This window comes from Lepidochelys kempii, chromosome 2 (assembly GCF_965140285.1).
Source record: "Lepidochelys kempii isolate rLepKem1 chromosome 2, rLepKem1.hap1, whole genome shotgun sequence".
In the NCBI taxonomy this organism is placed as follows: domain Eukaryota; kingdom Metazoa; phylum Chordata; order Testudines; family Cheloniidae; genus Lepidochelys; species Lepidochelys kempii.
In genome coordinates, this window is record NC_136381.1 from 225,402,183 (window position 1) to 225,429,240 (window position 27,058).

Consider the following 27,058-nt stretch of genomic DNA (forward strand, 5'->3'; position numbering starts at 1 on the left):
AAACACAACCTGACACATAAGGGCCCAGATTAATCAGAAGAGAGCAGCTGAAAGAGGACCACATGGGCTACTCCCTCTATAGGCAGTACAGATCCTCTCAAAAGGGGGCAGAAATGGGAAGGTTCATGGGCCAACACTTCTGCTTCACAAGTCTACTGAGCTGGCTGGGCACAAGAGGGCAGGAAGTTGCTCCAGCCTAAGGGATGGTAAAGCTGGGGAGGGATTTAGGAACTCTCCCTAGGGTGAAGCAACTCTACATAATTCCAAACACCAGTATAGTGCCTTAATGGCACAGTCTTCCATGATTAAGAGGACTCAAAATAGGAACCCTACTTAGGAGTAGCATGAACTAAAATACTCTTTATAAAATACAGAATGACAAAATTAAAAAAAAATTACAATATATACCTCGTTAGCTCTCAAAGTTTCTATGACTTCCTTCAAAGCATTACATTCTTCTGTTAATACCTGGACTGCAACAAACTGCTCTCTCTTCAATGCTTCAGATTCAGAAATATGCCTGGTTTCCATATCCATGATTTCAGCAGCATGGAGTTCTTGCATTTGGTCAATTTTCTCGGTAAACTCTCTTATGACCTCTGCAACCTCCTCTGATGAATATTCATTTTGTAAATCATTTTGGATTTCTGCATTTTTAACAAGGACCTGTAAAGTTTGGTTGGAGCTATTGATTTGCATAGTCTTCTCAGTCTGAGATGATGAACTTTTTCTGGTAGAAGTCGGGTCTTCTTTGGTAGAAACTTTATCTGGTTTGTCAACATCCTTTCTGCTTTCAAGTTTTCCTATTTCCTCTTCCTCTCTCATATAATCTGCAAGCTTCTTTTCTGCTTCAACTAGGCTGTCCTTGACTCGATGTAGCTCTTCTTGAAGATGTCTCATACTTGTTTCTCTCACCTAGAGATACAACAAATTTGAACTGCAGATATCCAAATATCTTTAAAGAACCAAATTTTGTATTTTTAAATGTTCTATACAATGAGGAGTCACAGTTATTCTTTTTAGATTAATCTTGTGTAGATGGATTATGTCGGTTAGATGATAACACAAAGTTACTATCTCAAGAAACAGATTAGATCCAGTAAATTGGTGTAACTCCCTTGAATTACACTTATTTGTGGCAACTAAAGATCTGGTCCACAGCATCAGGTAGTTTTCATAAATGTATGAACAGTGTGTACTGCACAGTCATTTTTATGAAGTAATTTTTTTCACTGGAAGAGATAAAACAATTATGGAACAATCCAGTTCTTACCATTAATTCCTCTTGAAGTTTTTCTGACTTTTCTCTGTAACTACTCAGTTCTTCCTTGACAGCAGCTGATTCAGCTTTGATTTTCTCTAGTTCACTTTCAGCAATGAATACACTTCCCTCTTGACTTTGAGTTAGTTCTGTGACTACCTACATGTCAGTACAAAATATAAGCAGTGGTAGATAAAACATCTATTACAATGGCATCAAAATACTAATGACGCTGTCCCGTGTGTGCCACTCGACAAAAGCTAGAGATGAGACAAGCCACGTGAAGAAACGTCAAGTGCCTTGAATAGGTGGTGTTCTGACCAACCTAACCTCCCAGACTTTCATTTCAAAAGGCCACTTTTCTCGATTAACTGGGATCCCTAAGCTGAAAAAAAGGACTGTTTGGAAGTGCTGTGAAAAGGATAATCTTCTGGGAAGATCTCTGGCCAAGGATGAAAAAAACACTAATACACTAAAAGGCAGCAACAGGGATGTGAAAAAACAGTAATGAAGGCTGTTAGACATCATAAAGTTTTAAAGAGAAGTTTCTGACCTTAATTCAATAACATTTGTACAAAAGGTTTTAGCACCTGTGGACCAGGCCCTGCATTCCATATCTGTGAACATCAGACTTTCAGCAGCAAAGCTGAGGTTGTCATTAAATTAATAGCTACAGAACATACAATCTCTGCCTTGGAAAATGGAAGACAACACTCAACCCATCTTTGACTCAGAGGGTCAAATTAACAGGTAACATAACTGGTGATCGATGGAAGGCAGTGTGAACAAAAATTGGCATAAATTAAACATTAAAGAGGTATAAGGCCAGGTCATTGTAGAAAGTAACCAAAGGAGGTTACTTTAAAAAGGTATAAGAGAAAAAGGAATATCTTTCAAACCACATACACTTTTTTACCCCTTCTTAATCCTCTTGTTGGCTGTGTTTGTTACTATGACTGTCTTTTTGCCTCCTAGGCACATAAATTACATAGATGTGTAATTTAACCCCCATATACTTCACCTCTAAATCTGATCCATGGAGTGGGAAATTTCAGACATTAGGCAGTGGGCCTAGAATGTGGCAAGCCATTGGATCTATCACAACCTCACTATTATTAAATGAGGAGACAAGAATAAAACACTAAGTTTCTTTGAACTTTGGCTTCCATAATTTTAATAAATGGCAATGACAATGAAGTTAATATTGATCATGTTAACAAGTCAAAACTGGAAAGTAGGTATCTGTGCAATGAAGATGCTTTTCCTGACATTAGATAAGAGCAAGGAAACTAAATCATCCAAAGCAGGACCAAGCTGTAGTGGCTTTGGTATTTACATTATAAGAGCATCCTAAATTGAAATTTACATTATACTTTTGTGAGATCAGCTTACTTCAGCTACACGTGTTTTCATGCCTGTTCATTCCAGATAGATGGAGTAACATTGCTAATTTAATATTCAAATAGAACATTGTTTCCTAAAAGCAAATAGCATTGAACTGTTGTTGCAATGTTAAAAATGTGTTATTGTTGAATTCATACTGTTTTAATAGTTGTAAGAAGTGACTATTTTAGACAGGAGTTGGAATGGGATTTGGGTAGAAAGACTAGCTTTTTGGACTGCCTGAAGGGGAAGTAGGAGGAAAGACTCCTCTTGAAGAAGTGAGAGATGGTCTGTATAGTGGTTAGGTGATATCCTGGGACCTGGGGAGATCCAGGTTCAGTTCCCTGTTCTGTCACGGACTGATTTGCTCAAGATCACACAGAAACTTAGCCTCTCTGCCCCAACCGTATAATGGGATAATAGTACTTCCTGCCCTCAGAGAGGTGCTGTGAGGATAAATACATTAAAGGATTGTGAGTTGCTCTGATATTATGATAAAGGGAATTGTATGAATGGATAGATTAGATAGTGCTGTGGTCTTGGTTATATATGGATAGAGAACCCTGTTAGAAGAATCCCTTTGAATGGATTATACCTGCTTGTAAATTTTCACTGCAATATATACAAATAACTAGGGCCCAGAACCACAAAGGGACTTATGTGCCTAAGTCCCAGATTTAGATCCTACTGAGATCCACAAAAGCCCCGCTCAGCTGCTACCTAACCCTGCAGGAACCTAAACTCACTTGGTGCCTAAATTTTCACTGTAAAAGTCCCCTAAGCACCCACATTTCTGCCTCTAGGCATGTGCACTGCTACCTCAAACCTGGTAAAGATAGGCAAGGGAACACCTATCTTGCTGGCAGGCCCAATACAGTGGTGGGTAAGGCATTCTCCTGAGAGGAGGAAGACTTCTATTCAATTCCTTTCCCCCCCATCAGGCAGCATGGGGAATTGAACCTGGGTTTTACACATCTTGGATGAGTACTCTAACACTGGGCTAAAGCTTATAAGGGAGGCACTACCTCCAGTCATTTTGGATGGAGTTAGGCATACACCGCTGCTGTTCTTGCAAGAAATGGTTCAGGCAACAAAGGCGTTTCCCTTCCAGGAAAGGGTTCCGTGCTGTGGATCCCAAGCAGAGACACAGGCACCTCCCTGCAGCTGGCTTAACACCCTGAGAGGGCAAGGCATAGGGCACATCCCTTCAATTAGCATTTCCTTTCGACTAGCTTAGGCAGCTCCCTGTCTAGCATGCTGGCTTTCTCAGGTGCCTCTTTCTCCCGTTTCATTATATAGAGAGCCTAATACCTAACCTCAAGCTTTGTGGATTCCAGTGATTTTTTAGGTGCCTAAAAAATGGGCAGTGCAATGCTGAGTGTCACAATGTCTAAGACCCATTGTGATTCAAGGCCTAAATTAATATGAATGCCCCAAATTAAACCTTTAATAAAAATACATTTAAGACTTCCAGTGCCTCAAAAATCAATCTGCAGATTCATGGCAAGGACATCATCAATCTTATTATCTTCAGAACATATTCACAAAAATTGAGAGAAGTATGTTTAGTTTTAAAAACACCTGATTCCCATGAAAAGGCTGGATATGTTTTATTCAAATATCCATGGGAAATCAATAGTGGAATTTACCAAAAGTGCAATTTTTGTTCTATTTGTAACTCAGAGGAGTATGTATATCTAACACAGCTCTGACTAATATTCTGTTATTGCATGAACAGATTCAATGTCTTTAATCTTATTAAAAAATGTGTGCGCCCACCACAGAGCCCATAAAAATAATTGATTCTTATGCAAAATGAGCAAAAGATCATGAGGCATACACTTTTTTACCTCAGATGTTTGCACCTCTCCCTGTTTAGGGGTCTTTTTAATCTCCTCTTTGTGTTTTTCCTGAATGTCTTCTAGTAACTGCTGAAGTTCTAATAGTCTGTTTTCTTTTTTTATAGCCTCTCTCTGTGCAATTTCTGCATTTTTTTTTTCTAGCTCCAGGTTATCGTACACCTTTGCCAGCTGGTTTTCCATCTCTGAAAGTTTCTCTGTTAATTTTGATTCGGTCTCTTCTTTAGCTATGTGATTTACATTCTCTGTTTGTGTATTTTTGTTTGCTTCTTCAGCGCCTTTTGAAAATGACTGTATTCTCGGACTCAGTTTATTTTGCTCCTGAATTGCATTCAACTGAACTTGGCTCACAAGAGCAGCAGCAACCTTTTCCTGAAGTATCTCTTCAAGTTCCAGTATTTTCTTTTTAAGTACTTCTGTTTCTATCTTGGATTGCTCTTTCAAGTCCTTTATTTGATTGTAACACTGCCACAACTCAGATTCCCTCTCTTTAATAGCTGCCTGAAGTTGCTGCAGCTTTATCTCCATGTTGCTGATGGTGATCTTTGTATTTTCTTCCACAGACTTAAGCTGGATTTTATTTTCTAGGAGCTCTGGTGACTTCTCATTCAGGGCTTCTTCCAGTTTTTCACTTCTGTCTTTGCTCCTGTCCCCTACTTCTGCCTTGTCACTTTTCATCAGTAAATGCTTATATTTCTCTGTTACTCTCTCATGTTCCCTCTTTAAGATATCTAGTTCTTTCTTTAAATGGTTCATTTTTAATTTAGTTTCTTCAAGCTCCTTCTTTGTCATGGATGACTCTACATTATTATCTTCCACTTGCTTCTTCAAAGCTTCTTTTTCTGCCAACACTGTATCAAGTTCATGTTTCAGACTGTCAGCATCCTCCTGAATGGAAGCAACATCTACAGGTACTTTTTGTTCAATATTTGCCAACTCCTGCTGAAGTTTTTCAATCACTTCATTCAGCTGTTCTATTTCCTCTTCACTGTTTTTCTTCACACGCTCTTGATCACTTTTTAGGCATTCTATCTGGGCTTCAAGTTCTCTTATATGCTCATTTTTTTCTTCAATAACCTAAAAAGTCAATGAAATAAATTAATAGCTACTAGTTATTATAATAGTTAATATTAGATAACAACCAGATTATGCTTTCTCCTGGATTTGCTGGCAGCAGTCTGTTTAATCATTCATTCTGACATCTTGTAAAAGCAGCATAGTAGCAGTAGATGAAATTGCCTGGATGATTTATTGCTCATAGAGCTTTACATGAATCAAAGTACATGCATGTAGGACTTGGAAAAGAGGTGTGAGCTTACTGAACTATCTACTTTCTACAAAGCTACATGTGAAAGCTGAAGCTTTCATAATATTTTTCTAGCTTTCTTGTCTAAAGCTCTGACAACATCCATCCCCTGTGCAAATTATTACTGAGGTTAAAGGGACTACCAGCTGTGGTAAGGTCTGTGCAGATAAATCTCTTTGCACAATCAGGGCCTTAGACATAGTTTGACTTCCAGCACCCAAGAAACAAAGGTTCTTTGAATCATATTACCTTCAAAGAAATCATCTTGCAGTATATTACACAAATAATCTCCCTCTCTCTAAAAAAGCAGTGGATCCTCAGTCTTGAAAATAACAGTTTCAAGACTGAGGGTTCCAGCATACACAAGTTAGATACTATATTCAACTAGATTAGTCAGATACTGTATTTCTTCACCATTAAAAAGAAGCAGCTCACCCTTCCAAACATATATTCGTCTGGTTATATTACAATAAAGCCCTACTGACGCCACCACTTAAACTATATATTGGATTTTTATATGGAATGTGAAATATAATGGATTTATAATGTAAATGCAAACAGGCCCTTAACTATATCAATATTAAGCACAAATATAATATGAATTTTCTTTTCTACATGTATGTGCAAGCCACCTGTAATGAAATGAAGCTATATTCCGTGCAAGCCACCTGTAATGAAATAATTTATTTTGTACAATAATTTAACTGAAAGAAGAGAGAGATGGAGATGCAGCACTATTTGTCAAAAGAATCTATAATGCTGTCAAAGCAATTCAGCAACAAAGAGATTTGTGATGATACAAGCAGAGCAAAACAATACATTTCTGGACTAACTCATGATATTTGAAGTTACCAGATTCATATTCTTAACTACCCAGAAATTAGTTGAACGACAGAAACAGCCCAATACATGTCCTCACTGAGGTACCTAAATTATGAAGAGGATGACTTTATGATGCAGATAATGGAGAATATGAACAAGAGAGAGACTGACTTCTTTCTGAGCTTGAACAAGAGAAGAAAAGGGAAATTTGGGGTCAGTGAACATAAAAATTTACCAGAATAAGGAAAGAGTTCACAAACAGCAGCAGTAATAAAAGAGTATAAGATTTCAAGGGAATTTGTTTTGGAGAATTAAGAATATAATATGAAACGTTCAGTGGGAGAAACTTCTCATTCCACAAGTATAGAAGAATGCTGGAGGACCCTTAAACACACCATAATACAGGTGCACCAGAGTAAGAGGAATAAGGTTGACAGAAACAAGAAGTGGTCAACGTGGCTTCATAAGGAATTGCTCAAATCTCTTAGGTTAAAAAAAGTCTGTTCTGGAAACGGAAAAGTAGCAGGCAATCAAACAAGAATATTCAGTCAGTCAATACTTGTACAGAAAAGATAAGGATAGCAACAAACAATGAGTTAATGATCGCCAAAGCATAAGCTTTCTTAATTAATTAGCCTCTTACAGTTTGTATGGCAACTTCCACCTTCTCTGCATGTGTGTATATATCTATATATCTATCTTCTTACTATATGTTCCATTCTATGCATCCGATGAAGTGGGCCGTAGCCCACGAAAGCTTATGCTCTAATAAATTTGTTAGTTCTTTATTTGGATTTTAGCACAGCATTCACATAGTATCAAGAAATCCTGCACACAAAATTCATTTAATTAGGCATAAGTATAATATGCAATATTATTCAGTCAAATAGACTGAAAGTTGGAAAAGGCCACAAAGAAACTGATTTTAAAAACAAAAACACTGAAGGGAGGAAGAGGTCTAGAAGAGTACTGAAGGGATTGATCTAAAGTAGTGGTTCCCAAACTTTTAGCAAGACGACCCAACAACTGCATTTTGACTGATTTTGTGACCTGCAGAGGGTCCATCTTTGGAAAGGGAGGGGCACACAAAATCATAGGCTAGTGTCCTCCTTTTCCACCGCCACCTCCTCCTCATCCTTGCCCCACTGAGAGGGCACTGGCCACTTGCAGCAGCACCCTCTGCCCTGGTGCCGCAACCCTAATACCGGCTCGTTTAGGTGGAGGCCCCAGCGGGGGTTTGAAGGGCAAGCCTGCCTCACCCTCACCCTGCAGCAGCAGCTCCTGTCCTACAGGTTTGGGCCTGACTTCCTACTCCGGGCATTGCGACCTGGTGCACAGGGTTGCAGCGCCACTCAGGTTTGGCCCAGCCACCCTTCCATCATGACAGAGAGATGACTGAGCAAAATTTGAGTGAGTGGCATTGCAACCTGGTTTGACCCAGCCACCCCATGAGACAGGAACCACTGCTGCAGAGTAAGTGCCGGGTGGGGAGCCTCCCCTCTGCATTGGATCCACAACCCTCCTAGAACCTTTCTGTGACCCACTGGCACATCACAACCCATTGTTTGGGAAATATTGATCTAAGGTCTAGTCTTATTTTATATCTACATCTTGCACCAAGGAGAGAAGGGAATTATTTAACATGCTAGAGAATATAACTAAGAGTGATGGGATGAAATTAAGAAAGGGATAATATAGGTTGAATCTGAGCAAGGCTTCTATTTTTCGCGATCTAACAACTTCATTTGGGGGGTTATTTTTAGCAATTTTTGAGTTTTACATAGGTCAAAAAAAAAATCAGGGTTTTTCGGGACTTTTTCTCTTTGTAAATACTGTAATGTGTAATGTACACTATACTCACTACTCCTATACTATAATGACTAATCTCTTTGTAATGTTCCCTAGAGTGCTTTAACGTAGTACTCTTTCTAACAGCACTAGTTAAAGTAGGGGACCTAATAGGTCCTATATGGACCAGTTAATGAGAAACACACATTGGTGCGCTTTAGAAATCACAGTCCCGTAGTCTGCATTCCTGCTCCATGTAGATAAGCCCCTAGACACAAGCAACCATTTCTGGGGGTTTTCTAGTGTTCATTTGATAAAGAGAGCACCTGGAGTGCATTAAGATGTTTTGTCCCTCAGCATGCTCCACTTCAAGCGTGGGTATGACTGTGCAGTTTCAATCAGAGATTTTTGTCAGCAGTGTCTGCAGCCCCATGCCTGCACCCTACACATCCTCATGCTCTGGGTCCAAGGGCACATAGGGAAAGGAGGACCTGTCCTCGCTGCTCTAGTTCTTTCTCTACTACAAAGTCCACGGGTAAGAACTCCAAAGCAGAGAGGAAGGAAGGAAGGCGGTGGAGCACCCACAGGGACAAAACATCTTGAAGAACTCCAATTACTGTATAGGTAAGTAACCTCCCCTTCTTTAAGATGTTGTCTCAATGGGTGTTGCACTTCAGGTGGCTCCCGAGCAGCGCTCTGGCGATGGCGGATGCTGAGCAGATGGATTCAGTACACACCAGAGAGCAGCCTCACCAAAGGGTGCATCTGCCCTAGAAGCAAGCCTGAGAGCATAGTGCTGGGAAAATGGGTGCACAGATGACCATGCGGCAGCTTTGCAAATATCTGTGATATGTTAAGTAGGGCTATAGAGGTGAATTGTGCCCTGGTGGGATGGCCAGTCTCTCTAGGTGCCTCTGGAAGCTTTATAACATGCTACTATGTATTCATTTCAATAACTTTTGGGTGGAAATTGATGATCCCTTCATTCTCTCTGTGAAGTAAACTAGGAGTCTAGGAGAAGCTCTGAACGGCTTAGTCCTATTGAGCGAGAAAGCAAGGGCTGTTCTCATGTCCAGAGTATGAAGACTGGCTTCTTCCCTTGAAGTATGAGGTTTGGGATAAAAAAAACTGGTAACTGAATGTTCTGACTGATGTAGTAGTTGAGCCACACTGAAACACCAGCATTTCAAGTTAGACAGTGTCGTGAATAGGTCTATCTCTGGGAAGCCCCAGGCAAGACAAATCTCCTCAAAGACCAGATTGCTCAGCTCCCATTCATGGTACTGGCTGAAATGCCTGCTCAGGGTGTCTGCTATGGTATTTTCTGAAGACTCTCGGTGCGGTCAAAAGACCAAACAGAAGAACTTGGTACTGGTGGCAGTCATCATCAATGACAAACTGTAGGAAGGTCTGTGAGCCGGATGCACAGCTATATGGAAATACGCATTCTGGAGGTTGAGGGCCTCAAACCAGTAACCCGGATCTAATGATGGAATTATTGCTGCTAGCATTAGCATCCTGAATTGCTGTGTCTGGATGACAGTGTTCAGAGTCCTGAGATCCAGGATCAGTCTCCATCCCCTTTTTTCTTAAGCACAAGGTAGTATTTGGAGTAGAACCTTTCTAATCAAGTTGGAAGGAACAGGTTTGATTGCCCCCCGGAAGCAGGAGAGATTAGGAGACCCTTGTGAGAAGGGTCACTGAAAAGGGATGGGGAGGTGGGGGTAGGAGGGAGTTGAACTGGATGGTGTAACCAGATAAAACTATTTCTAGTATCCATCTTTCTGACATTATATGCTCCCAGGAAGGCATGAAATGGGAGAGGCAATCCCCATAGGGTACATGGAGGGTAGGACAATGCAGTGTAGATCCGTACAGTGCAGTGATTCGTGGCCCTCAGTAAAGCTTCAAAATGGCTGCTTGGGAAAAATCGCTGACTGGGAGGAAACAGCAGATGATGGGCCCTTTTTGTGGAACATGGACCTCTTCTTAAGTGTTCTGGTGGTCTTTGGGAGGTTGGATACTGAACTGGTGAGATCACTGAGGTGTCTGTGATTTGCTATATTTTCTTTTTTGATGCAGGGATGCCGATGCCCAGAGATCACAGGGTCTTTGAGAGAGTGCAGGGATTCATCTGTGACATCACTGAAGAGCTTGGGCCCTTCTAAAGGAAAATCCTCCATTGTATTTTGTACCTCCCTGGGGAGCCTGGAGGATTGCAGCCATGAAGCTTGATGAATGACCATGGTGGCAGTCAAAGAAAGATGCTGTGTCAGCTGCACTATGGGAAGCTTACAAAGGAGTTCTGGCGATCATCTGGCCTTCTGTGATGAGGGCTTGAAACAGGTCCTTCTGGTCTTGAGGCAAATAATCAATACAGTGAGAGATTTGCTATAATTCATAGTCTTACTTTGCCATCAAGGCATGATAGTTGGCAACCCTGAACTGTAGTGTGGCCAAAGAGTAGCTTTCGTGGCCAAAAAGATCCAGCTGTTTAAATTCTTTGTTGTGAGTAGTTGATCTACCAAAGAATTTGGTCTGGAATGGGTGAAAAGACACTCTCAACCCTTGGCTGATAGACAGTACTTATATCAGCCCCCTCGCCTGTAGCTGGAATGGTTAGCAGGTGTTTGCCATATTGTACAGGCTGGTGACAGCATGGCATCATTAATAGATAAGGCTACCTTTCCTTGAGAAGAGGTATACAACATTTCCACCAGTGAGTGTTGTGGTTCTTCTGTTTTCTTCAAGGGGATCTATAAAGTCTTAGCTATTCTATTCATGAGGTCTTGGAAGATATTGCAGTCATCCACATAGGATGGTGGAGGGGACATAACTCATCTGATGAGGAAGAGGATTTATTAGATGGCAATGCCTTCTCCTCTGCCCTCATTTCTTGTTCTTCTGGAGGATCTTTGTGGGGAAGAGAGTCCCAGGGTACTGGTGGCAGCTGCTCTTGGCAGGTCCTCTTATGTGAGGGCATTTTGTAGAGCTGATGCCGGTAAGGGGCCCAAAGGTTCCAGAAAGCCCAGTGTGGCAGGGCATATGTTAAAGGAGAGGGACTCCATGGTTGTTCTTAAAAAGGCCAACAGAACAATCACTGACTGGCCCCTGGAGTCTCATCCCCTGGATATACTGCAGGAGAGGGAGACTGGAATGGAAAAGTAATGGTATCCTGGATGGGACTGTCTGAGTCAGCATCCAGCAGAGAAGCCAGAGGCATTGGTACTGGGGACCGTGTCAGTACTGGTGGTCAAACTGGTACCAGTAGCTGCGCTGATACTGGTGGCCAAATTCTTGTGTCAGGGTGTGGTAGCACCAGAAGATTTGTTGCTACTGGCAGGAAATTCCTCTTGGCAGCTCTCAGCAGATGGCATTCAGGCTCCTCTGACATTCACAGGTCTTGAGAGGAGAATCTGCTCGGTAACGGTAATCTCGGGCACTATTTCTCAGATTGAAATATACTGAGCAGTGGAGACAGTACAGATGGATGGTCTGTACACTCTTTATTTCTGTGGTCCGAGGAAGAAGGTTGTTGGGGTCGAGGACAGTTTCTTTGAGGAGTCCCTGTGCTTGGAGGGTTCCGAAACAATGCTGCCACATAAGGTTATTTGCTGACAGATTTTCCAGCAAGCAGCACGTTGGAAGTCCTTTTTGGTGGTACTGGTGTCTTGGTGCCCAAGGAGATAGCAGCCTTAGCAGTACTTGTACTGGGACCTGAGGGTTCCTTACTTCCTGGCCTTTGGGGCTACTTCTTTTCTTTTAGGCTCCCTATCACAGGATCTGTGTCTTTTCTTCTTGAAAGGCTTTGAAGTCTCTGAGTAGGCCCCATAGTCTCTGATTACAGGATCCAGAGAAGTCACTGAAGTGCTAAGAGGCTGAGGCCAATGTATGAGAAGGGGGGAATTCACACCCCAAAGAGGAGAGAGGTCTCAAAGAATACTTCATAAGGAACAACTTCAGTCTGTCCTTTCTCAGTTTCACAGATCTGCTCTTGAAAATGCAGCAGACTTTGCATTTTGATGGAACGTGAGAATTTCTAAAGCAGTGGAGGCAGCTGGAATACCTGTCACTGAGGGGAAAAGACCTGTGGCAGGTCTGGCAGGGTTTGAAGACTGGGCTTTGGGACATAGCCCAAGGAAAGAAGCCTGCAACAAACAGGGGTCGAGAGCAGCAGAGGCCCTGACTGTGAAACAAAGGGAAAAAATAATATCATCTTGTGGGATTAAATCCAAAATGCTCAGCCAGCTCCTAAGTGTACACACAGCTGTTCTTTATGACTTACCAAAAGGCTATATGAAATGAAGAATATTTGTGTTTGGAGACAATGTTTATGATTAAAATGTATATAGAGTCATGCGTACAACTATCTGAATAGAAGATAAAATCTCACCACAATAAATCACCCAATTTGCTTTCTACATGAGATATGAGACATTGGGCCAGTTTCTCCTCATGCTTATCCTAGTTTAAATCAGAAGTACCTCTTCTGGGATGGTGAATCTATCCTGCACTAGCTGCTATGCTCTAACTGTCTCTTTGCATTCTGCTGATGCACATTAACAAAGAGGACTAAATCAAACCGTTAATGCATACAGCAGACAAGCCCTGAATCATATTCATGTAAAATGGATGCAAGCCAGTGGAGAATCAGGTCCATTGTCTATTACAGGAGAAAAAGAAGTGTTGATAGTAGTTTAGAAAGCAGCAAAAAGCTAGAACAGTTAAAGTATGGAAAATATTGAAAATGGTTCTTATTCCACTTTGTCTTATCAATATAGTGCTGCAAGTCTCTTGCCTGAAATCCTTGCAGATCTGGCAAGCGTTATATTATATTAGAAAAGGATTATGGTTCATGGTATGATCAGAAAGGCTGCATTTACACATATTCAGTGAACTCATAGCTTCATTAGTTTGAAAAGAAGAAATTTCAGAAATGAAGCACTATCCAGCAGGTGGCATCAAAATGCAACCTACTAAATATATCTCATATATACAAGACAGTAGAATAAATTCAGTAAGTATGCTGAGATGCAACTCAGATGTCTGCATCCTGATAGGCTGCAAGAGGATCAGGAGTACTTAAAGACAGCAAAGAATACATGATTATATAAGCAAATACAGGCAAATATAATTCTAATGTATTTTCTTAACAGAATGTCAGAGCCATACAATAACTGATAAATAGTAATTAATTTCGAAGGTTAGAGCACTGCATTCTATTAATGACTAAATAAACATGTTCTTTAAATATAAACAAAAGATTTCAAAAGAATATACTTTGTTGTCTGTTGTGATTTCAAGTTGCTGTTGCAGTGCTGTTATTTGTTCATTAAGATGATCTATTTCCTGCTCCTTTTCATGCATGATCTGAGCAAGTTTCCCAGGTACTAGACAATGATCCTTTATGGATGTATCTTCAGATTTCTGGATCAGTAGCCCCAATCTTTCCATTTCATCCTACAAAAAAAAAATCCATAACGTGCTGTAATTACATGTATCCTTTTCTGAATATTCTTCAATTAATAGATTATTTAAATGATAGATTTCAGAGGAACAGCCGTGTTAGTCTGTATTCGCAAAAAGAAAAGGAGTACTTGTGGCACCTTAGAGACTAACCAATTTATTTGAGCATGAGCTTTCGTGAGCTACAGCTCACTTCATCAGATGTTTACCGTGGAAACTGCAGCAGACTTTATATACACACAGAAATCATGAAACAATACCTCCTCCCACCCCACTGTCCTGCTGGTAATAGCTTATCTCAGGCATTGGCACCCTGACAGCAGGATTGTCTGGCTATGTAGACTCCCTCCTCAGGCCCTACGCTACCAGCACTCCCAGCTACCTTCGAGACACCACTGACTTCCTGAGGAAACTTCAATCCATCGGTGATCTTCCTGATAACACCATCCTGGCTACTATGGATGTAGAAGCCCTCTACACCAACATTCCACACAAAGATGGACTACAAGCCGTCAAGAACACTATCCCCGATAATGTCACAGCTAACCTGGTGGCTGAACTTTGTGACTTTGTCCTTACCCATAACTATTTCACATTTGGGGACAATGTATACCTTCAGATCAGCGGCACTGCTATGGGTACCCGCATGGCCCCACAGTATGCCAACATTTTTATGGCTGATTTAGAACAACGCTTCCTCAGCTCTCGTCCCCTAAAGCCCCTACTCTACTTGCGCTATATTGATGACATCTTCATCATCTGGACCCATGGAAAAGAAGCCCTTGAGGAATTCCACCATGATTTCAACAATTTCCATCCCACCACCAACCTCAGCCTGGTCCAGTCCACACAAGAGATCCACTTCCTGGACACTACAGTGCTAATAAACAATGGCCACATAAACACCACCCTATACCGTAAACCTACTGACCGCTATTCCTACCTGCATGCCTCCAGCTTTCACCCTGACCACACCACACGATCCATCGTCTACAGCCAAGCTCTGCGATACAACCGCATTTGCTCCAACCCCTCAGACAGAGACAAACACCTACAAGATCTCTGTCAAGCTTTCTTACAACTACAATACCCACCTGCAGAAGTAAAGAAACAGATTGATAGAGCCAGAAGAGTTCCCAGAAGTTACCTACTACAGGACAGGCCTAACAAAGAAAATAACAGAACGCCACTAGCCGTCACCTTCAGCCCCCAACTAAAACCCCTCCAACGCATTATTAAGGATCTACAACCTATCCTAAAGGATGACCCAACACTCTCACAAGTCTTGGGAGACAGGCCAGTCCTTGCCTACAGACAGCCCCGCAACCTGAAGCAAATACTCACCAACAACCACATACACAACAGAACCACTAACCCAGGAACTTATCCTTGCAACAAAGCCCGTTGCCAATTGTGCCCACATATCTATTCAGGGGACACCATCACAGGGCCTAATAACATCAGCCACACTATCAGAGGCTCGTTCACCTGCACATCCACCAATGTGATCTATGCCATCATGTGCCAGCAATGCCCCTCTGCCATGTACATTGGTCAAACTGGACAGTCTCTACGTAAAAGAATAAATGGACACAAATCAGATGTCAAGAATTATAACATTCATAAACCAGTCGGAGAACACTTCAATCTCTCTGGTCACGCAATCACAGACATGAAGGTCGCTATCTTAAAACAAAAAAACTTCAAATCCAGACTCCAGCGAGAAACTGCTGAATTGGAATTCATTTGCAAATTGGATACTATTAATTTAGGCTTAAATAGAGACTGGGAGTGGCTAAGTCATTATGCAAGGTAGCCTGTTTCCTCTTGTTTTTTCCTACCCCCCCCCCCCCAGATGCTCTGGTTTAACTTGGATTTAAACCTGGAGAATGGTCAGTTTAGATGAGCTATTACCAGCAGGAGAGTGAGTTTGTGTGTGTATGGGGGCGGGGGGGATGTGAGAAAACCTTGATCTATGCAGGAAATAGCCCGACTTGATTATGTTAAGAGTTGTCACTTTGGATGGGCTAGCACCAGCAGGAGAGTGAATTTGTGTGGGGGGATGGAGGGTGAGAAAACCTGGATTTGTGCTGGAAATGGCCCACCTGTTGATCACTTTAGATAAGCTATTACCAGCAGGACAGTGGGGTGGGAGGAGGTATTGTTTCATGATTTCTGTGTGTATATAAAGTCTGCTGCAGTTTCCACGGTAAACATCTGATGAAGTGAGCTGTAGCTCACGAAAGCTCATGCTCAAATAAATTGGTTAGTCTCTAAGGTGCCACAAGTACTCCTTTTCTTTAAATGATAGAAGATCACATGAAATAAAGAATGGCTATATGAATTTTTTTATATTTTGTATGTTGAATAGTACAACACTTGAACATCAAATAGAGTTAAGGATCTTGATTTTATCCCAGAATGAATTTATTCAGGGTAAACATGAATGAAACTATATCCTGTCTGTCGGATAATTACCTTAAATAATTTATTCTCTTGTTCCAGTTCTTGAAATCGTGTAGTGGATTCCTTTCTCTGGATTTCTAATTGCATATGTAATTGTTGAACTTCTTCATTTTTGTTTTCTAGTTCCTCTCGAAACTGCTCCAGTTGTTCTTCAAGGTTTGTGATCTGCACATCCAAAATGTGGATCGAAGAGGTTAATAGACACACAGCAGAGCCACATTTAAAAAACAACAACATATATCTGGGATCAGTTTTGTTTCTGAAAATAACAGAATTTTACTCAAATGAGATCTGTGTTCACCAATACACTGGCCATGTTGATTGTAAAGATACATTTGATTCTTAAGACTGAATGGATTTGGAAATAGTGATTTGGAAGTAGACCAGGTCACTCATCCATCTTCTGAAGGCCTGCAAGCTATTTGTATACAAAACTCCCACTGATATCAGCTGAAATCACTATGATTGTTCCAGTGAGGGAGAGCTTGCAGGACTAGGCTCATTTAAATTTACCAGTTCTACCTCACAATGGCTTTAGAGTCTCAAAATACTTAACTGACATTTTAAAAACTGTTTACATGAGCTTCTCTTATTGCTGCCTTCAACAGCCTTTTCAAAACAATTAAAAATATAAGTGAGCTGAATTCCACTTTCAGTTACACTGGTATAAATCTGGAATAATTCCAGTGAAATCAACAGAGTCCAGATTTTCAAGAGTGTAACTGAAAGAAGAGCGTGGTCCATTATGTTTAAAATCATTTTAGGATATTCGCTGGGCTTTTCAAAGGAGCCTAATAGAGTTAGGTGCCCAAATTCCAATGAGATCTGGGTACCTAGCACCCTCAGGTTCCTTTGAAATTCTCACCCATTATTCTTATACTTAACTCATGTGACCATGTCCTTTTTATTTCTTAATTTAGACTAAATGGGCTATATCTGGATCTCATTTACACTATGTGAATTTGGAGTAACTCCATTCAGAGAACACTTCAATCTCTTTAGTTACTCGATTACAGACCTAAAAGTGGCAATTCTTCAACAAAAAAACTTCAAAAACAGACTCCAATGAGAGACTGCTGAATTGGAATTAATTTGCAAACTGGATACAATTAACTTAGGCTTGAATAAAGACTGGGAGTGGATGGGTCATTACACAAAGTAAAACTATTTCCCCATGTTTATTCCCCCCCCCCCCCCCCCCCCGCTGTTCCTCAGACATTCTTGTCAACTGCTGGAAATGGCCCACCTTGACCATCACTACAAAAGGGTCTTCCCCTCCCCCACCTCCCGGGTAATAGCCCACCTTAAGTGATCACTCTCATTACAGTGTGTATGGTAACACCCATTGTTTCATGTTCTCTGTGTATATAAATCTCCCCACTGTATTTTCCACTGAATGCATCCGATGAAGTGAGCTGTAGCTCATGAAAGCTTATGCTCAAATAAATTGGTTAGTCTCTAAGGTACTACAAGTCCTCCTTTTCTTTCCACTGACTCAGTATCAGTGTTATCAGAATGTGGCCTTTTATCCTTTCTTTCAAGATAAATACTTCTGTAATCGCAACTGAACTACATTTGTACTGATTCTCATTTTTATAAAAGAGGATTTCAGGCATCAGACTGTGGATGATGTTCACTCCTTCATTTTAAGGTTTCTTGAACTCCATCCTGTTTACCATCAGGATACTTATTTTTTGGCTGGAAAGGTATAATGTAGGTCTTTTCCAAAAACACCTTTAATGTGTGCAGGCTAGTGCTGGTGGTGTGGTGCCTTACTATCTCAAACACCCTTGTAAAGGTTAAGCATGGCACATTTTTCCCCATTGCATGGAAAAAGCAATGGGAATCTAAAAATCAAGCACATATCTGGTCTTCCCTCATAGAACTCTGGTGTTTTGCAACACTGCCAGTCTGCTAACCAAATATATAGTCCTAACAAGATTTTCTCCACAAGTGTACACAATAGCTTCACTAGAACTTAGATGGGAAAACAATTCAACCAAAAAGTGCCACCCATTCAATAAACACCACCACTGCCTACAACACTTTAGGAGGTCCTTGGGAGAACCTGTTCCAATAATTACCAGGCAGAAGCCTGCTCAGCTTGTGGGAGTTGTTGAGATCACTGTCCAATATGGCCTTGCTGCAGTGTATAAACAGTGAACTACAGATTGCTGCATTGAGTCAGGTGTAAAGCAAAAATCACTAAAACAATTCATATTAAAAGCAAACCTGAACATTTAGAGATACTCTACCTCTTTTTCCTTTCTGTCTACAGCTTCTTGTTCAGCCTGCAATTGTACTTCAAGGGGCAATTCTCCCTTCACAGTGGCAGCTCCACACCGCTTTCTTTCCTCCACCTTTAAACAAGTATTATAATATTAGCTACTTTAGCTTTCATTTATTTATTATTGAGTAAACATTGCATTATTCTTAGGCAAATGAAGAATAGTAGGAAATGCATGGAACTTTTATACACAACAATACCTTTTGCAAATTGTCTGCACTGATAATTAAGGCTTGTTCCAGTTCTCTTATTCTGCACTCCAGTTTCTCAATTTCTTCATCCCGTTCTTGTACATCTCTCTGAAGTTGCTCTTTAGAGAGCAAAAGCTCACTGCATTTGTCTGTTTTTTCTTGTAGATGGTTTGTTAACTGTTCAACCTGGTGGACAACATGGTAAGCATGGTGAATACTCTGTAGCATATTGGAATGTGTTTCTAGCATTAGTATAACACTGATTTTTGAGGGAAAAAACCTCCTCTCTTAATGAATGTCCAACCTCTATGGCAGAAAACAGTACAAAATTAGTCTTGTAGCTCCAAATCCAATAAATACAAATTATGCCTCTGATGAGTTTTATGTTTTGTGTGATGGCATTTGCTACTCCCTACAACCTATTTTGTCCTTCTCAAGGTCCTCAGACTCCCTACTGAGCTAAGACATATACCTTGGTATCCCTGTGCACCCTATCAGTGGGATCCCTGAAACATCCAAGGAAGAAGTGTCTTGACACTAGAGAACAAATTCAATTCCAGCAGTTCTGTTATTCTTCAAGTCCTAAAAAACTATTTGTGCCAAAAGTCCTTGAACCAAAAATAATTTGTGAAAGAAGGAATGACAAAATGCTCATGTTGCTTTGGGGGGAGAGTTAAAGTTATCTGGGTAACCTTAATTATGCATTTCCATACTTCAAAACATTTTAGCTTTTGAGGGTTATTTTATAACTACTCTAACTTCATCTAGATCTTTAATGTTCAAGTCAGTTAATATAGTTCTACCTTAACTCTAGATTAACAAGAAACTTTGTTTTCTGCCTAAGTTTTTAAATACGATTTGGAAATGGCTAGGTAGTCACCAAAAGTAACAGAGGATGTAGTTTATATGGCCTCACTTTCTGCAGTAGAAATCATCGTCTAGATAAAGCCTTCTGAATCTCCTGAAGTTGAGACATTCAAGGCTTAGGAACATCATATTAAGGGAGTAATGAAAATAGTCAAGATGGGAAGTAATTAAGACACAAGTAAAGATTTCAGCAGAGGTACGTGGAAGGTAAACACAATTGTGGCACTGTTCTAGATGTGACATGAACAGAATTACAGATAAGGAAAATGTGTGAGTAACAAGTGCAAAACATCTAGCCTGAGGCACAAAGATAAGGTCTGAGTTAAACTGAGTGATAGGGAGAGATGGGACAAACAGCTTTTCATTCAAGAAGTGAATTTCAGTATCTGAAGTATTTAGAAGTTATGATTTAGCCTGGAACTAACAGAGTCAATGCAATTTGACAGATGGAAGATAGAAAGATCAGATGGAAGGGTGCCATCCACCTGAAAGTGTTATCCAAGTTTGAAGCAACCAGTTAGACATCCCAGAGGGAGAAGATAAATGGAAAAGAATATTTCACAATATTCTTCCCCGATAGTCCATTGTGGAAGAACTGACCATATTAAACAGCAGAAAGTAAAAACAGTAGTTAGTAATGTAAAATGAAAGCAAAGAGAAGAATATAATACTGCTTCTTGCTCAAGGCACTTATATAAAATAGAATAATATTTCATAACTGTGCTAGTGTAAAGAATACAGACATGTCAGCTATAGTAAGAGACATAAGACGACTCTGTTTAACTTTTAATGAATAGGAAGATCATGTAACAGAGGCACTTCTCCTCATTGTCTATATGCAGTTATATATATATCTGAAAGTTCACATAACATTATTATATATCCCTCCATGCAATTAAAAAAAGCAAGTCTAATAATTCATTTACATTATGTTATGTAGTAATACCCTCCGTCTTTTATCTCTTAGTCTTTCACATTCAATAATAGAATTTTTCGCCTATAACCAGGACCTTACAAATCATGACATTTTTGGACAATACAATAGCAGGCTATTTGCTCTTCCATGTGTATCTAACTTAAAAGTGACAGCTTCTCTATTAATCTCTCTATGTGTGGGGTGCTAGTTAATTGTCAGCTATTAGTGACTATCTTCTGTATGAATATACGTGCACTTACAGTGGTTTCTTCACAATCAATAGTTTCAACACTTGGGACATATTCCAGTATAAAAACCTGGATAAACTGGCAAATAGACTGAACATTTCCATACATTCTGAAGAAGTTTTATCTATCTTCATTAGTTGTTTCAAAAGTGTCTGTTACTGAGATAGCTAAACTCTGCATTATTTTACTGTTTCAAACAACATTTTCACTCTTCATCCATATTGCTTTATTTTCTTGCTGTGCAAAAGATGCAGATTATGTACATTATAAAATAATGTTATAAAAAGGTTTTTACAGTGTGTCCATCATTTGCTTTTATCATGTACATTCATTAAGCACAGCTGATAATACTTCAAAAAGTTACCTCTCTGGTTTGGTGTTCATTGATAGGTTGAAACCTTTGTGGAGTCTTAAGTTGTTGCTCTAGTTTCTGTATCTCTTGTTGGAACACATCTCTTTCATGTTCTCTATCAATTGCTTGCTCCTGAAATTTATGAAATTATGACAATGTTATTTGGATGAACATTATTAGAAAGATCTATATTCAAATTACGCATATATCATCTCATTTCTGCAAACTGTGAGTTTTATATATATCAGTTTTTATTAAGTAGCATGATCGCTTTTTATTTTTATTAAATTCCTCTTACTTATTGGACAGCCACCGTACTTCATATGTTTCTGTTTGATCAGTCAAAAAACAAAAAGATATTGTATTTCCCTATGGATCCAATACTACTGCATCAGAGTGTATTATTTCTTCAGCAACAGCAAGTCAGAAGCCTATTATTTTGATGTTTTTAACTTTCCTTTTTCTTTAATATATTTAGTACAAATATAAATTCAAGTGTTGAAGTCTGAATACTTATACTAATATTAGTCTGGCACCAACTACAAAAAACAGATTCCAAGAATACATTATCTGAATTTTGCATATCAATTTTGTCTTGATAAAATCAGATTGTTTGAGATACATTTTGTGACATTTGTGAAATAATTTCTAAATATTCATATATAAAATGCTGCAACATTTGTAACAACATGGGCTGTAGCTCCTCTCCAACTGTCAGTTTGGAGAAGTAAGATTGTTTTCATTTAGCAGACAAACAAACAATCAAATGTCTAAGACACAGCAGCAAAGAACATTTATTCTCTCTCTTTTTTAATGCCACATTAGCACAATAATGTGTGTCTTTAATTTTCACAAAAGTCAAATATAGTGAGACATAACATTAACCTCCATGAATTGCTGATTTCATGAACCCAGGTGTATTCTACTGCAGGAGAAAGACCAGAATTCTAATATATTTATAAAGAGTTTATTTGCATTCTAGCCAAGTGCTATGTCGCTCTTAAACACACATTGTTGATTAACAAAAGTTGTGTTAAATTTATAGTGATGGATTTTTCACATGTTCATTTTGAACCTAACCATAGAAAAAACACTAATTTTAATTGTAACAACAACATCAGAACAGCACAAAATGAAATAATGCAAATTCATCTAAGTGATAAAATATTTCTAGACAGGTCTTCCAGTTCACACTGCTTAGTAGTAACTAATGCAGAGGTGGCATCACAAAATATTCTAGCTGTTATATTAATTACAAATGAAATTCATCCCTCCCTACACAAAACTGGAGTAACTGGGCTTGAGCAGAGAATTAATTGTAGCAGGGTGGAATTCATTACCTCCAACCCACAAGCAGGAGATAGGATTGAGTGAGTGGAAGGAAGGGTAGCTGCAGCTGCAATCAGGGAAAGATCAGATAGTGTGCATAATGAGTGGTCAAGTAGGACATGCAACCTGGAAGAAGGGAAGCGTTCACCTGCAACTGCTGTAGGGGGATGAGACAGATGGAATGGGACTCCAGTAGAGTGTGGTTGGAGAGGCTGTCAGGGAAACTTACACGTAGTCCAAACCACTAAAAGGATGGAATTTTCAAAGGAGCCTAAGAGAGCTTACCACCCACTCCCCTCAAGTTCAATAGGAGTGTAATATTTAACTCCTTTAGGCTCCTTTGAAAATCCCATCCTGAACTTTTATAAACTGGAAAACACAGTATATTTTGCCATACACAAAGCCAATTCTAAACATTCATTTTTTCTTACTCATTTTAGAGACTTTTAGATTTGCAAGTTTAGAAATATTAAATAAAAAAATTAAATTAAATTTTGCAACCAAATTATACCTCAAAATACATAGGGAATATTCTAAATTTAGAGATCTCAACTTGGCACTCTACTTTTAAAGCAGTGTTAATGGCATCTCTAGACTTGAAACCACTCTGCAAGTTCAGTCAGATCTATTTTTTCATTTTAGTTCAAAGTCTTAAAGAAATAACATTTCTTGCAGTTCAGAGAAATCTCTGCATCTGTATGGCCCACCTGACAGCATAAACAAACATCTTCTGTCTTTTGCTTTCTCAATACTTACATCTAGAAATTTTCTTGTTTTCTCAAGCTGCTTCTCCAAAGCCTGGTTTTGCTGTCTTAGATCTGTTAGTTCTGCATTTTTTTCTTGCTCTAGCTCTATAAATCGGTTGACCTGCTCCTCCACATCTGTTTCCAGGGCCTTCACTTGTTTCTGGAGGTCATCGTACTCTTTTTCAGCTTGACGCTGTACTTCTATTTTTTCCTTCATTAGCTTTTCTGTCTCCTCCAGTAATTCTGTTTTTAAATAAAGAAACCATATTACTTTTAGATATGCATAGTTAATTATATTATCATTGCAAAACCACTCCCCAAGAGTGCATATCCATGCTGTACCCAAATAAAGGATGTGAACAGGTTTGGGTTTTATTAATTTTTTTTTAAAATGTGGTATTTTTCTATTAAAAAATTATCACGATACCACAAAACCCATATAAATCCCAAACAAAATGGCTATCATCTTCTTTACAAGATTATTAATAGCACAGCTTTATCATATCACTTTATTGTCCATATTAAGCTAAAGATGTTGGTACAAATAGTACAATACAGGAAATGCATCAGTTCGGTTTACAACTGAGGAAGGTGCACAGCTTTACAACAAGGCATGGAAAACCCAACCATCTTCTCATCCTGTAGCAGTTTAACCCATTCCAAATTTATTTTTTTTCACATGATGCATATACAACATGTGAAGGGAAATACTGCAGAACTTGACCTGGTGAGGTGAGCTAGAGAGGGAAATTACTTACTTGTAATTGGAGTTTTCAGAAGGCCTGTATAGATCCCCAGTTTTTGGTTTGGTGTCCTCAGGAGAGGACTGGGAAGCATATATGATAAAGCTTAGGACCACTCTGATAAGACATTAAAGGCATGTACTTGAAAGAGTCATATCACCTGGCCTTATCCATTCCTTGAGGTAAGACCGAAGACTAGGGATCTATAAAGTGCAATTATCGTTGGAGAATCTTCACAAACATGATTGATTCTTAGGTATATGAAAAGAAAACCACCAGATATATACAATTTTCTTTCACTACACAATTGAGATCCTTTGGATACCATCATCTTACATAAATTTTAACCAATTCTTGTTTTGTTAGGTAAACATTACATGTCAATATAAAACAATATCCAGCAAATCATTATGTTAATTATATTTACAAGTTAACAGTAACGAAAAGGCTATTAAAAACCTCTTCCAATACAGCATGAAATCTTAAAATTCATATGTGAATAAGATGATGGTTATTAATGAATCTGCTTATTAAATCTGTTAATACATTGTGCTTAGAAATTATAAGAAATTTTGTTATTAAAAAGAAAAACGGTGAGTGTGAAATATAACATCAAAGCTGAAGGCCAGTAAGAGTTACACTAATGTCAGTAAGCTGAAAGCTCAAAAGTTCTTGATTAATAAATAATAAACAGGTGTAAGTCTGCCACCCAATTAAAGATCAGCCATGCAATATACAAACACACCTGCTTGGGAAGCTGCATCGACTGCAGCATCTACTATGCCTAGGAGAACAGAAAAAACAACAAAAAACAAGAAGCAAAGTAATTCACATGCCAGCTACAGTTTTCTCATTATTCAATTATGTAAGAGAAAATGAAGCTGAAGACAATGCTGTGTTTAAAGACATAGTTATTGTGATAACTTAAGGAATGTGCTTGGTTATTCTGGGAAGTATGACATAGATGTGTATTTTTTGTCCACAAGTTTAAAGTGCACATGAAAAAAACTTGTATTTTCAAGTGATTTTGTACTGTACACAAACCAACCAAATTGTATACAAGGATTCCTCTACTCTAGCACAAGAATGAACAGACTACTATTAGTAAATTGTTCATTACGTAAGCGTGGATACTTGAGATTGCAAATATACAATGGGATTATATCCTATAATTTAACAATAAAGCTTTAACAATGTTTTGAATAAATGTACAAAAAATCTTGAAGATAATTTACTATTCCAATTATCAAACCTCCCAGACATTATATAAAATGCTAACATTTCACATGCCATTTATAGCATAGGAATGATCAAGATAGTACTGTTTAAATACCATTGTCCTAACTTTTTCTCCTCAACAAATATTGATTCACAGACATTTAGTTCCTTGTTGAAAGAAGGATTAAAAAATGCATTTACTTTATGAAGTTAAACTTTTGTTAAGTAAACAGTTAACTAGATTAAACCAACTGGGAGGTTTCTTTCTATGTGCTATTTAACAGAAGAGTCCCTTCACTGTCAAAAGCCACAAAATATTTTTTTCCAGAGTACTTCTCTTCCTTTTGGACAACTCATTGGGTGATGCTGGTTACATGCAGATAGCGGCTTTTTCTTGTCCTGCCATATCTGACAATTTGGGAATGTATTTGTACAGTTTTTGCGAATTATACTTGGTAGTAGGGGCCCTTTATATGTATTTGTGTCAGACTACAGATTCCATTTTAGATACAGACTTCTTTAATTTCTCTGTTTTCTTCTTATCTCCATATTGGACTGAAATTCCAAGGTGTAGTGATACAGGCTGATTAATAGAGGCTCATTAAATCGGTATGGTCGTCTATCAAAATGCAAACATCCTAGACAATAAGATAGCTCCTATCCAGAAGAACTGCTTAGCGAGGCGGGGCTGGGGGGAGAATGAGACTGCTTAGCAATTAAATCATCTGATAGGACTCTGTGGTCACCTCTTGAGGTTGACTAGGGAGTCACCTGACAGAGGACTGGAAGGTTATAAAGAGCAGGAGCTGTTCTATGTGCTCTCTCTCTAGCCATTTTCACCAGCTTAAGATGAGGGGAGCTAAGAGAAAGAGATGAGGCAACAGGGGGAGAAGGACGACCCTGTCTACCTCAGCTCAGAGGGTTTCCCCAAAGACCCCCAAAGGAAGGGTGAGCAAAAGTGGGGGAACACACATACAGTAGAACCTCAGCGTTACGAACACCAAGTTATAAACTGACCGGTCAACCATACACCTCATATGGAACTGAAAGTATGCAACCAGGAAGCAGCAGAGAGACAGACACACACTAAGGCAAATACAGTACAGTACTGTGTTAAACGTAAACTAGTACAAAAAATAAAGGGAAAGTTTTAAAAACGTTTTTGACAAGGTAAGGAAACTGTTTCTGTGCTTGTTTCATTTAAATTAAGATGGTTAAAAGCAGCATTTTTCTTCTGCATCATAAAGTTTCTAAGCTGAATGAAGTAAATATTCAGTTGTAAACTTTTGAACCAACAACTTATAACATGTTGTTCAGTTACAAACATTTTAGAGCTATGAACAACTTCCATTCCTGAGGTGTTTGTAAGTCTGAGGTTCTACTGTGTAGGGTTACTTATTTTGTATGGATCTGTATATTACTTGTGTGATTAAGTCCAGAACAATAATTTGTTAAAAATCTGTGCAAAGTATGTGCATGCGTTGTATGCTACAACAACCACATTTCCCTGGAGAAAGTCAAACTGCAATCCAGAAGGCTCACACTTTTGAGGGGATTTTGGCGACGACGTGTTTAAGCTACAGGGGGGAATCTGAAGAGTCAGCACTGGTTCCAGGTGCTAGGCAGCTAGGCCATGTGGTCATAGCTCTCTGAAGGAAATGTTAGGTGAGGGTCTGCATTCCGAGAGCATACCTAGAGACCCCAAGATTGGGACAGTGCCTGGCCCCTGTTCAGACTCTGGAGGCTTAAAATAACTGGGGATCCAGGTGCTGGATTTCCCTTTAATAGAGTCTGCTATGCCACCCTGCAG

The 27,058-nt window shown here is 39.3% G+C and overlaps 1 protein-coding gene across 16 annotated transcripts in view; it reads right to left on the minus strand.

Annotated features, from left to right (window-relative positions):
• Positions 1-27,058, minus strand: part of AKAP9 (A-kinase anchoring protein 9) — a 209,556-nt gene that overhangs the window by 21,681 nt on the left and 160,817 nt on the right. For 12 of the 16 annotated variants that reach the window (XM_073333994.2, XM_073333991.2, XM_073333990.2 and 9 more), the window contains 10 exons: positions 24,776-24,814; positions 23,298-23,530; positions 21,225-21,344; positions 18,839-19,015; positions 18,607-18,711; positions 16,364-16,516; positions 13,700-13,879; positions 4,495-5,580; positions 1,274-1,420; positions 409-915 (listed from right to left, as the gene is read on the minus strand). In XM_073333994.2, the coding sequence (XP_073190095.2) occupies positions 409-915; positions 1,274-1,420; positions 4,495-5,580; positions 13,700-13,879; positions 16,364-16,516; positions 18,607-18,711; positions 18,839-19,015; positions 21,225-21,344; positions 23,298-23,530; positions 24,776-24,814 (2,747 nt within the window). The remainder of the gene's footprint in view (positions 1-408; positions 916-1,273; positions 1,421-4,494; positions 5,581-13,699; positions 13,880-16,363; positions 16,517-18,606; positions 18,712-18,838; positions 19,016-21,224; positions 21,345-23,297; positions 23,531-24,775; positions 24,815-27,058) is intronic. The other 4 variants (XM_073333988.2, XM_073333986.2, XM_073333999.2 and 1 more) reach the window with 2 other exon arrangements.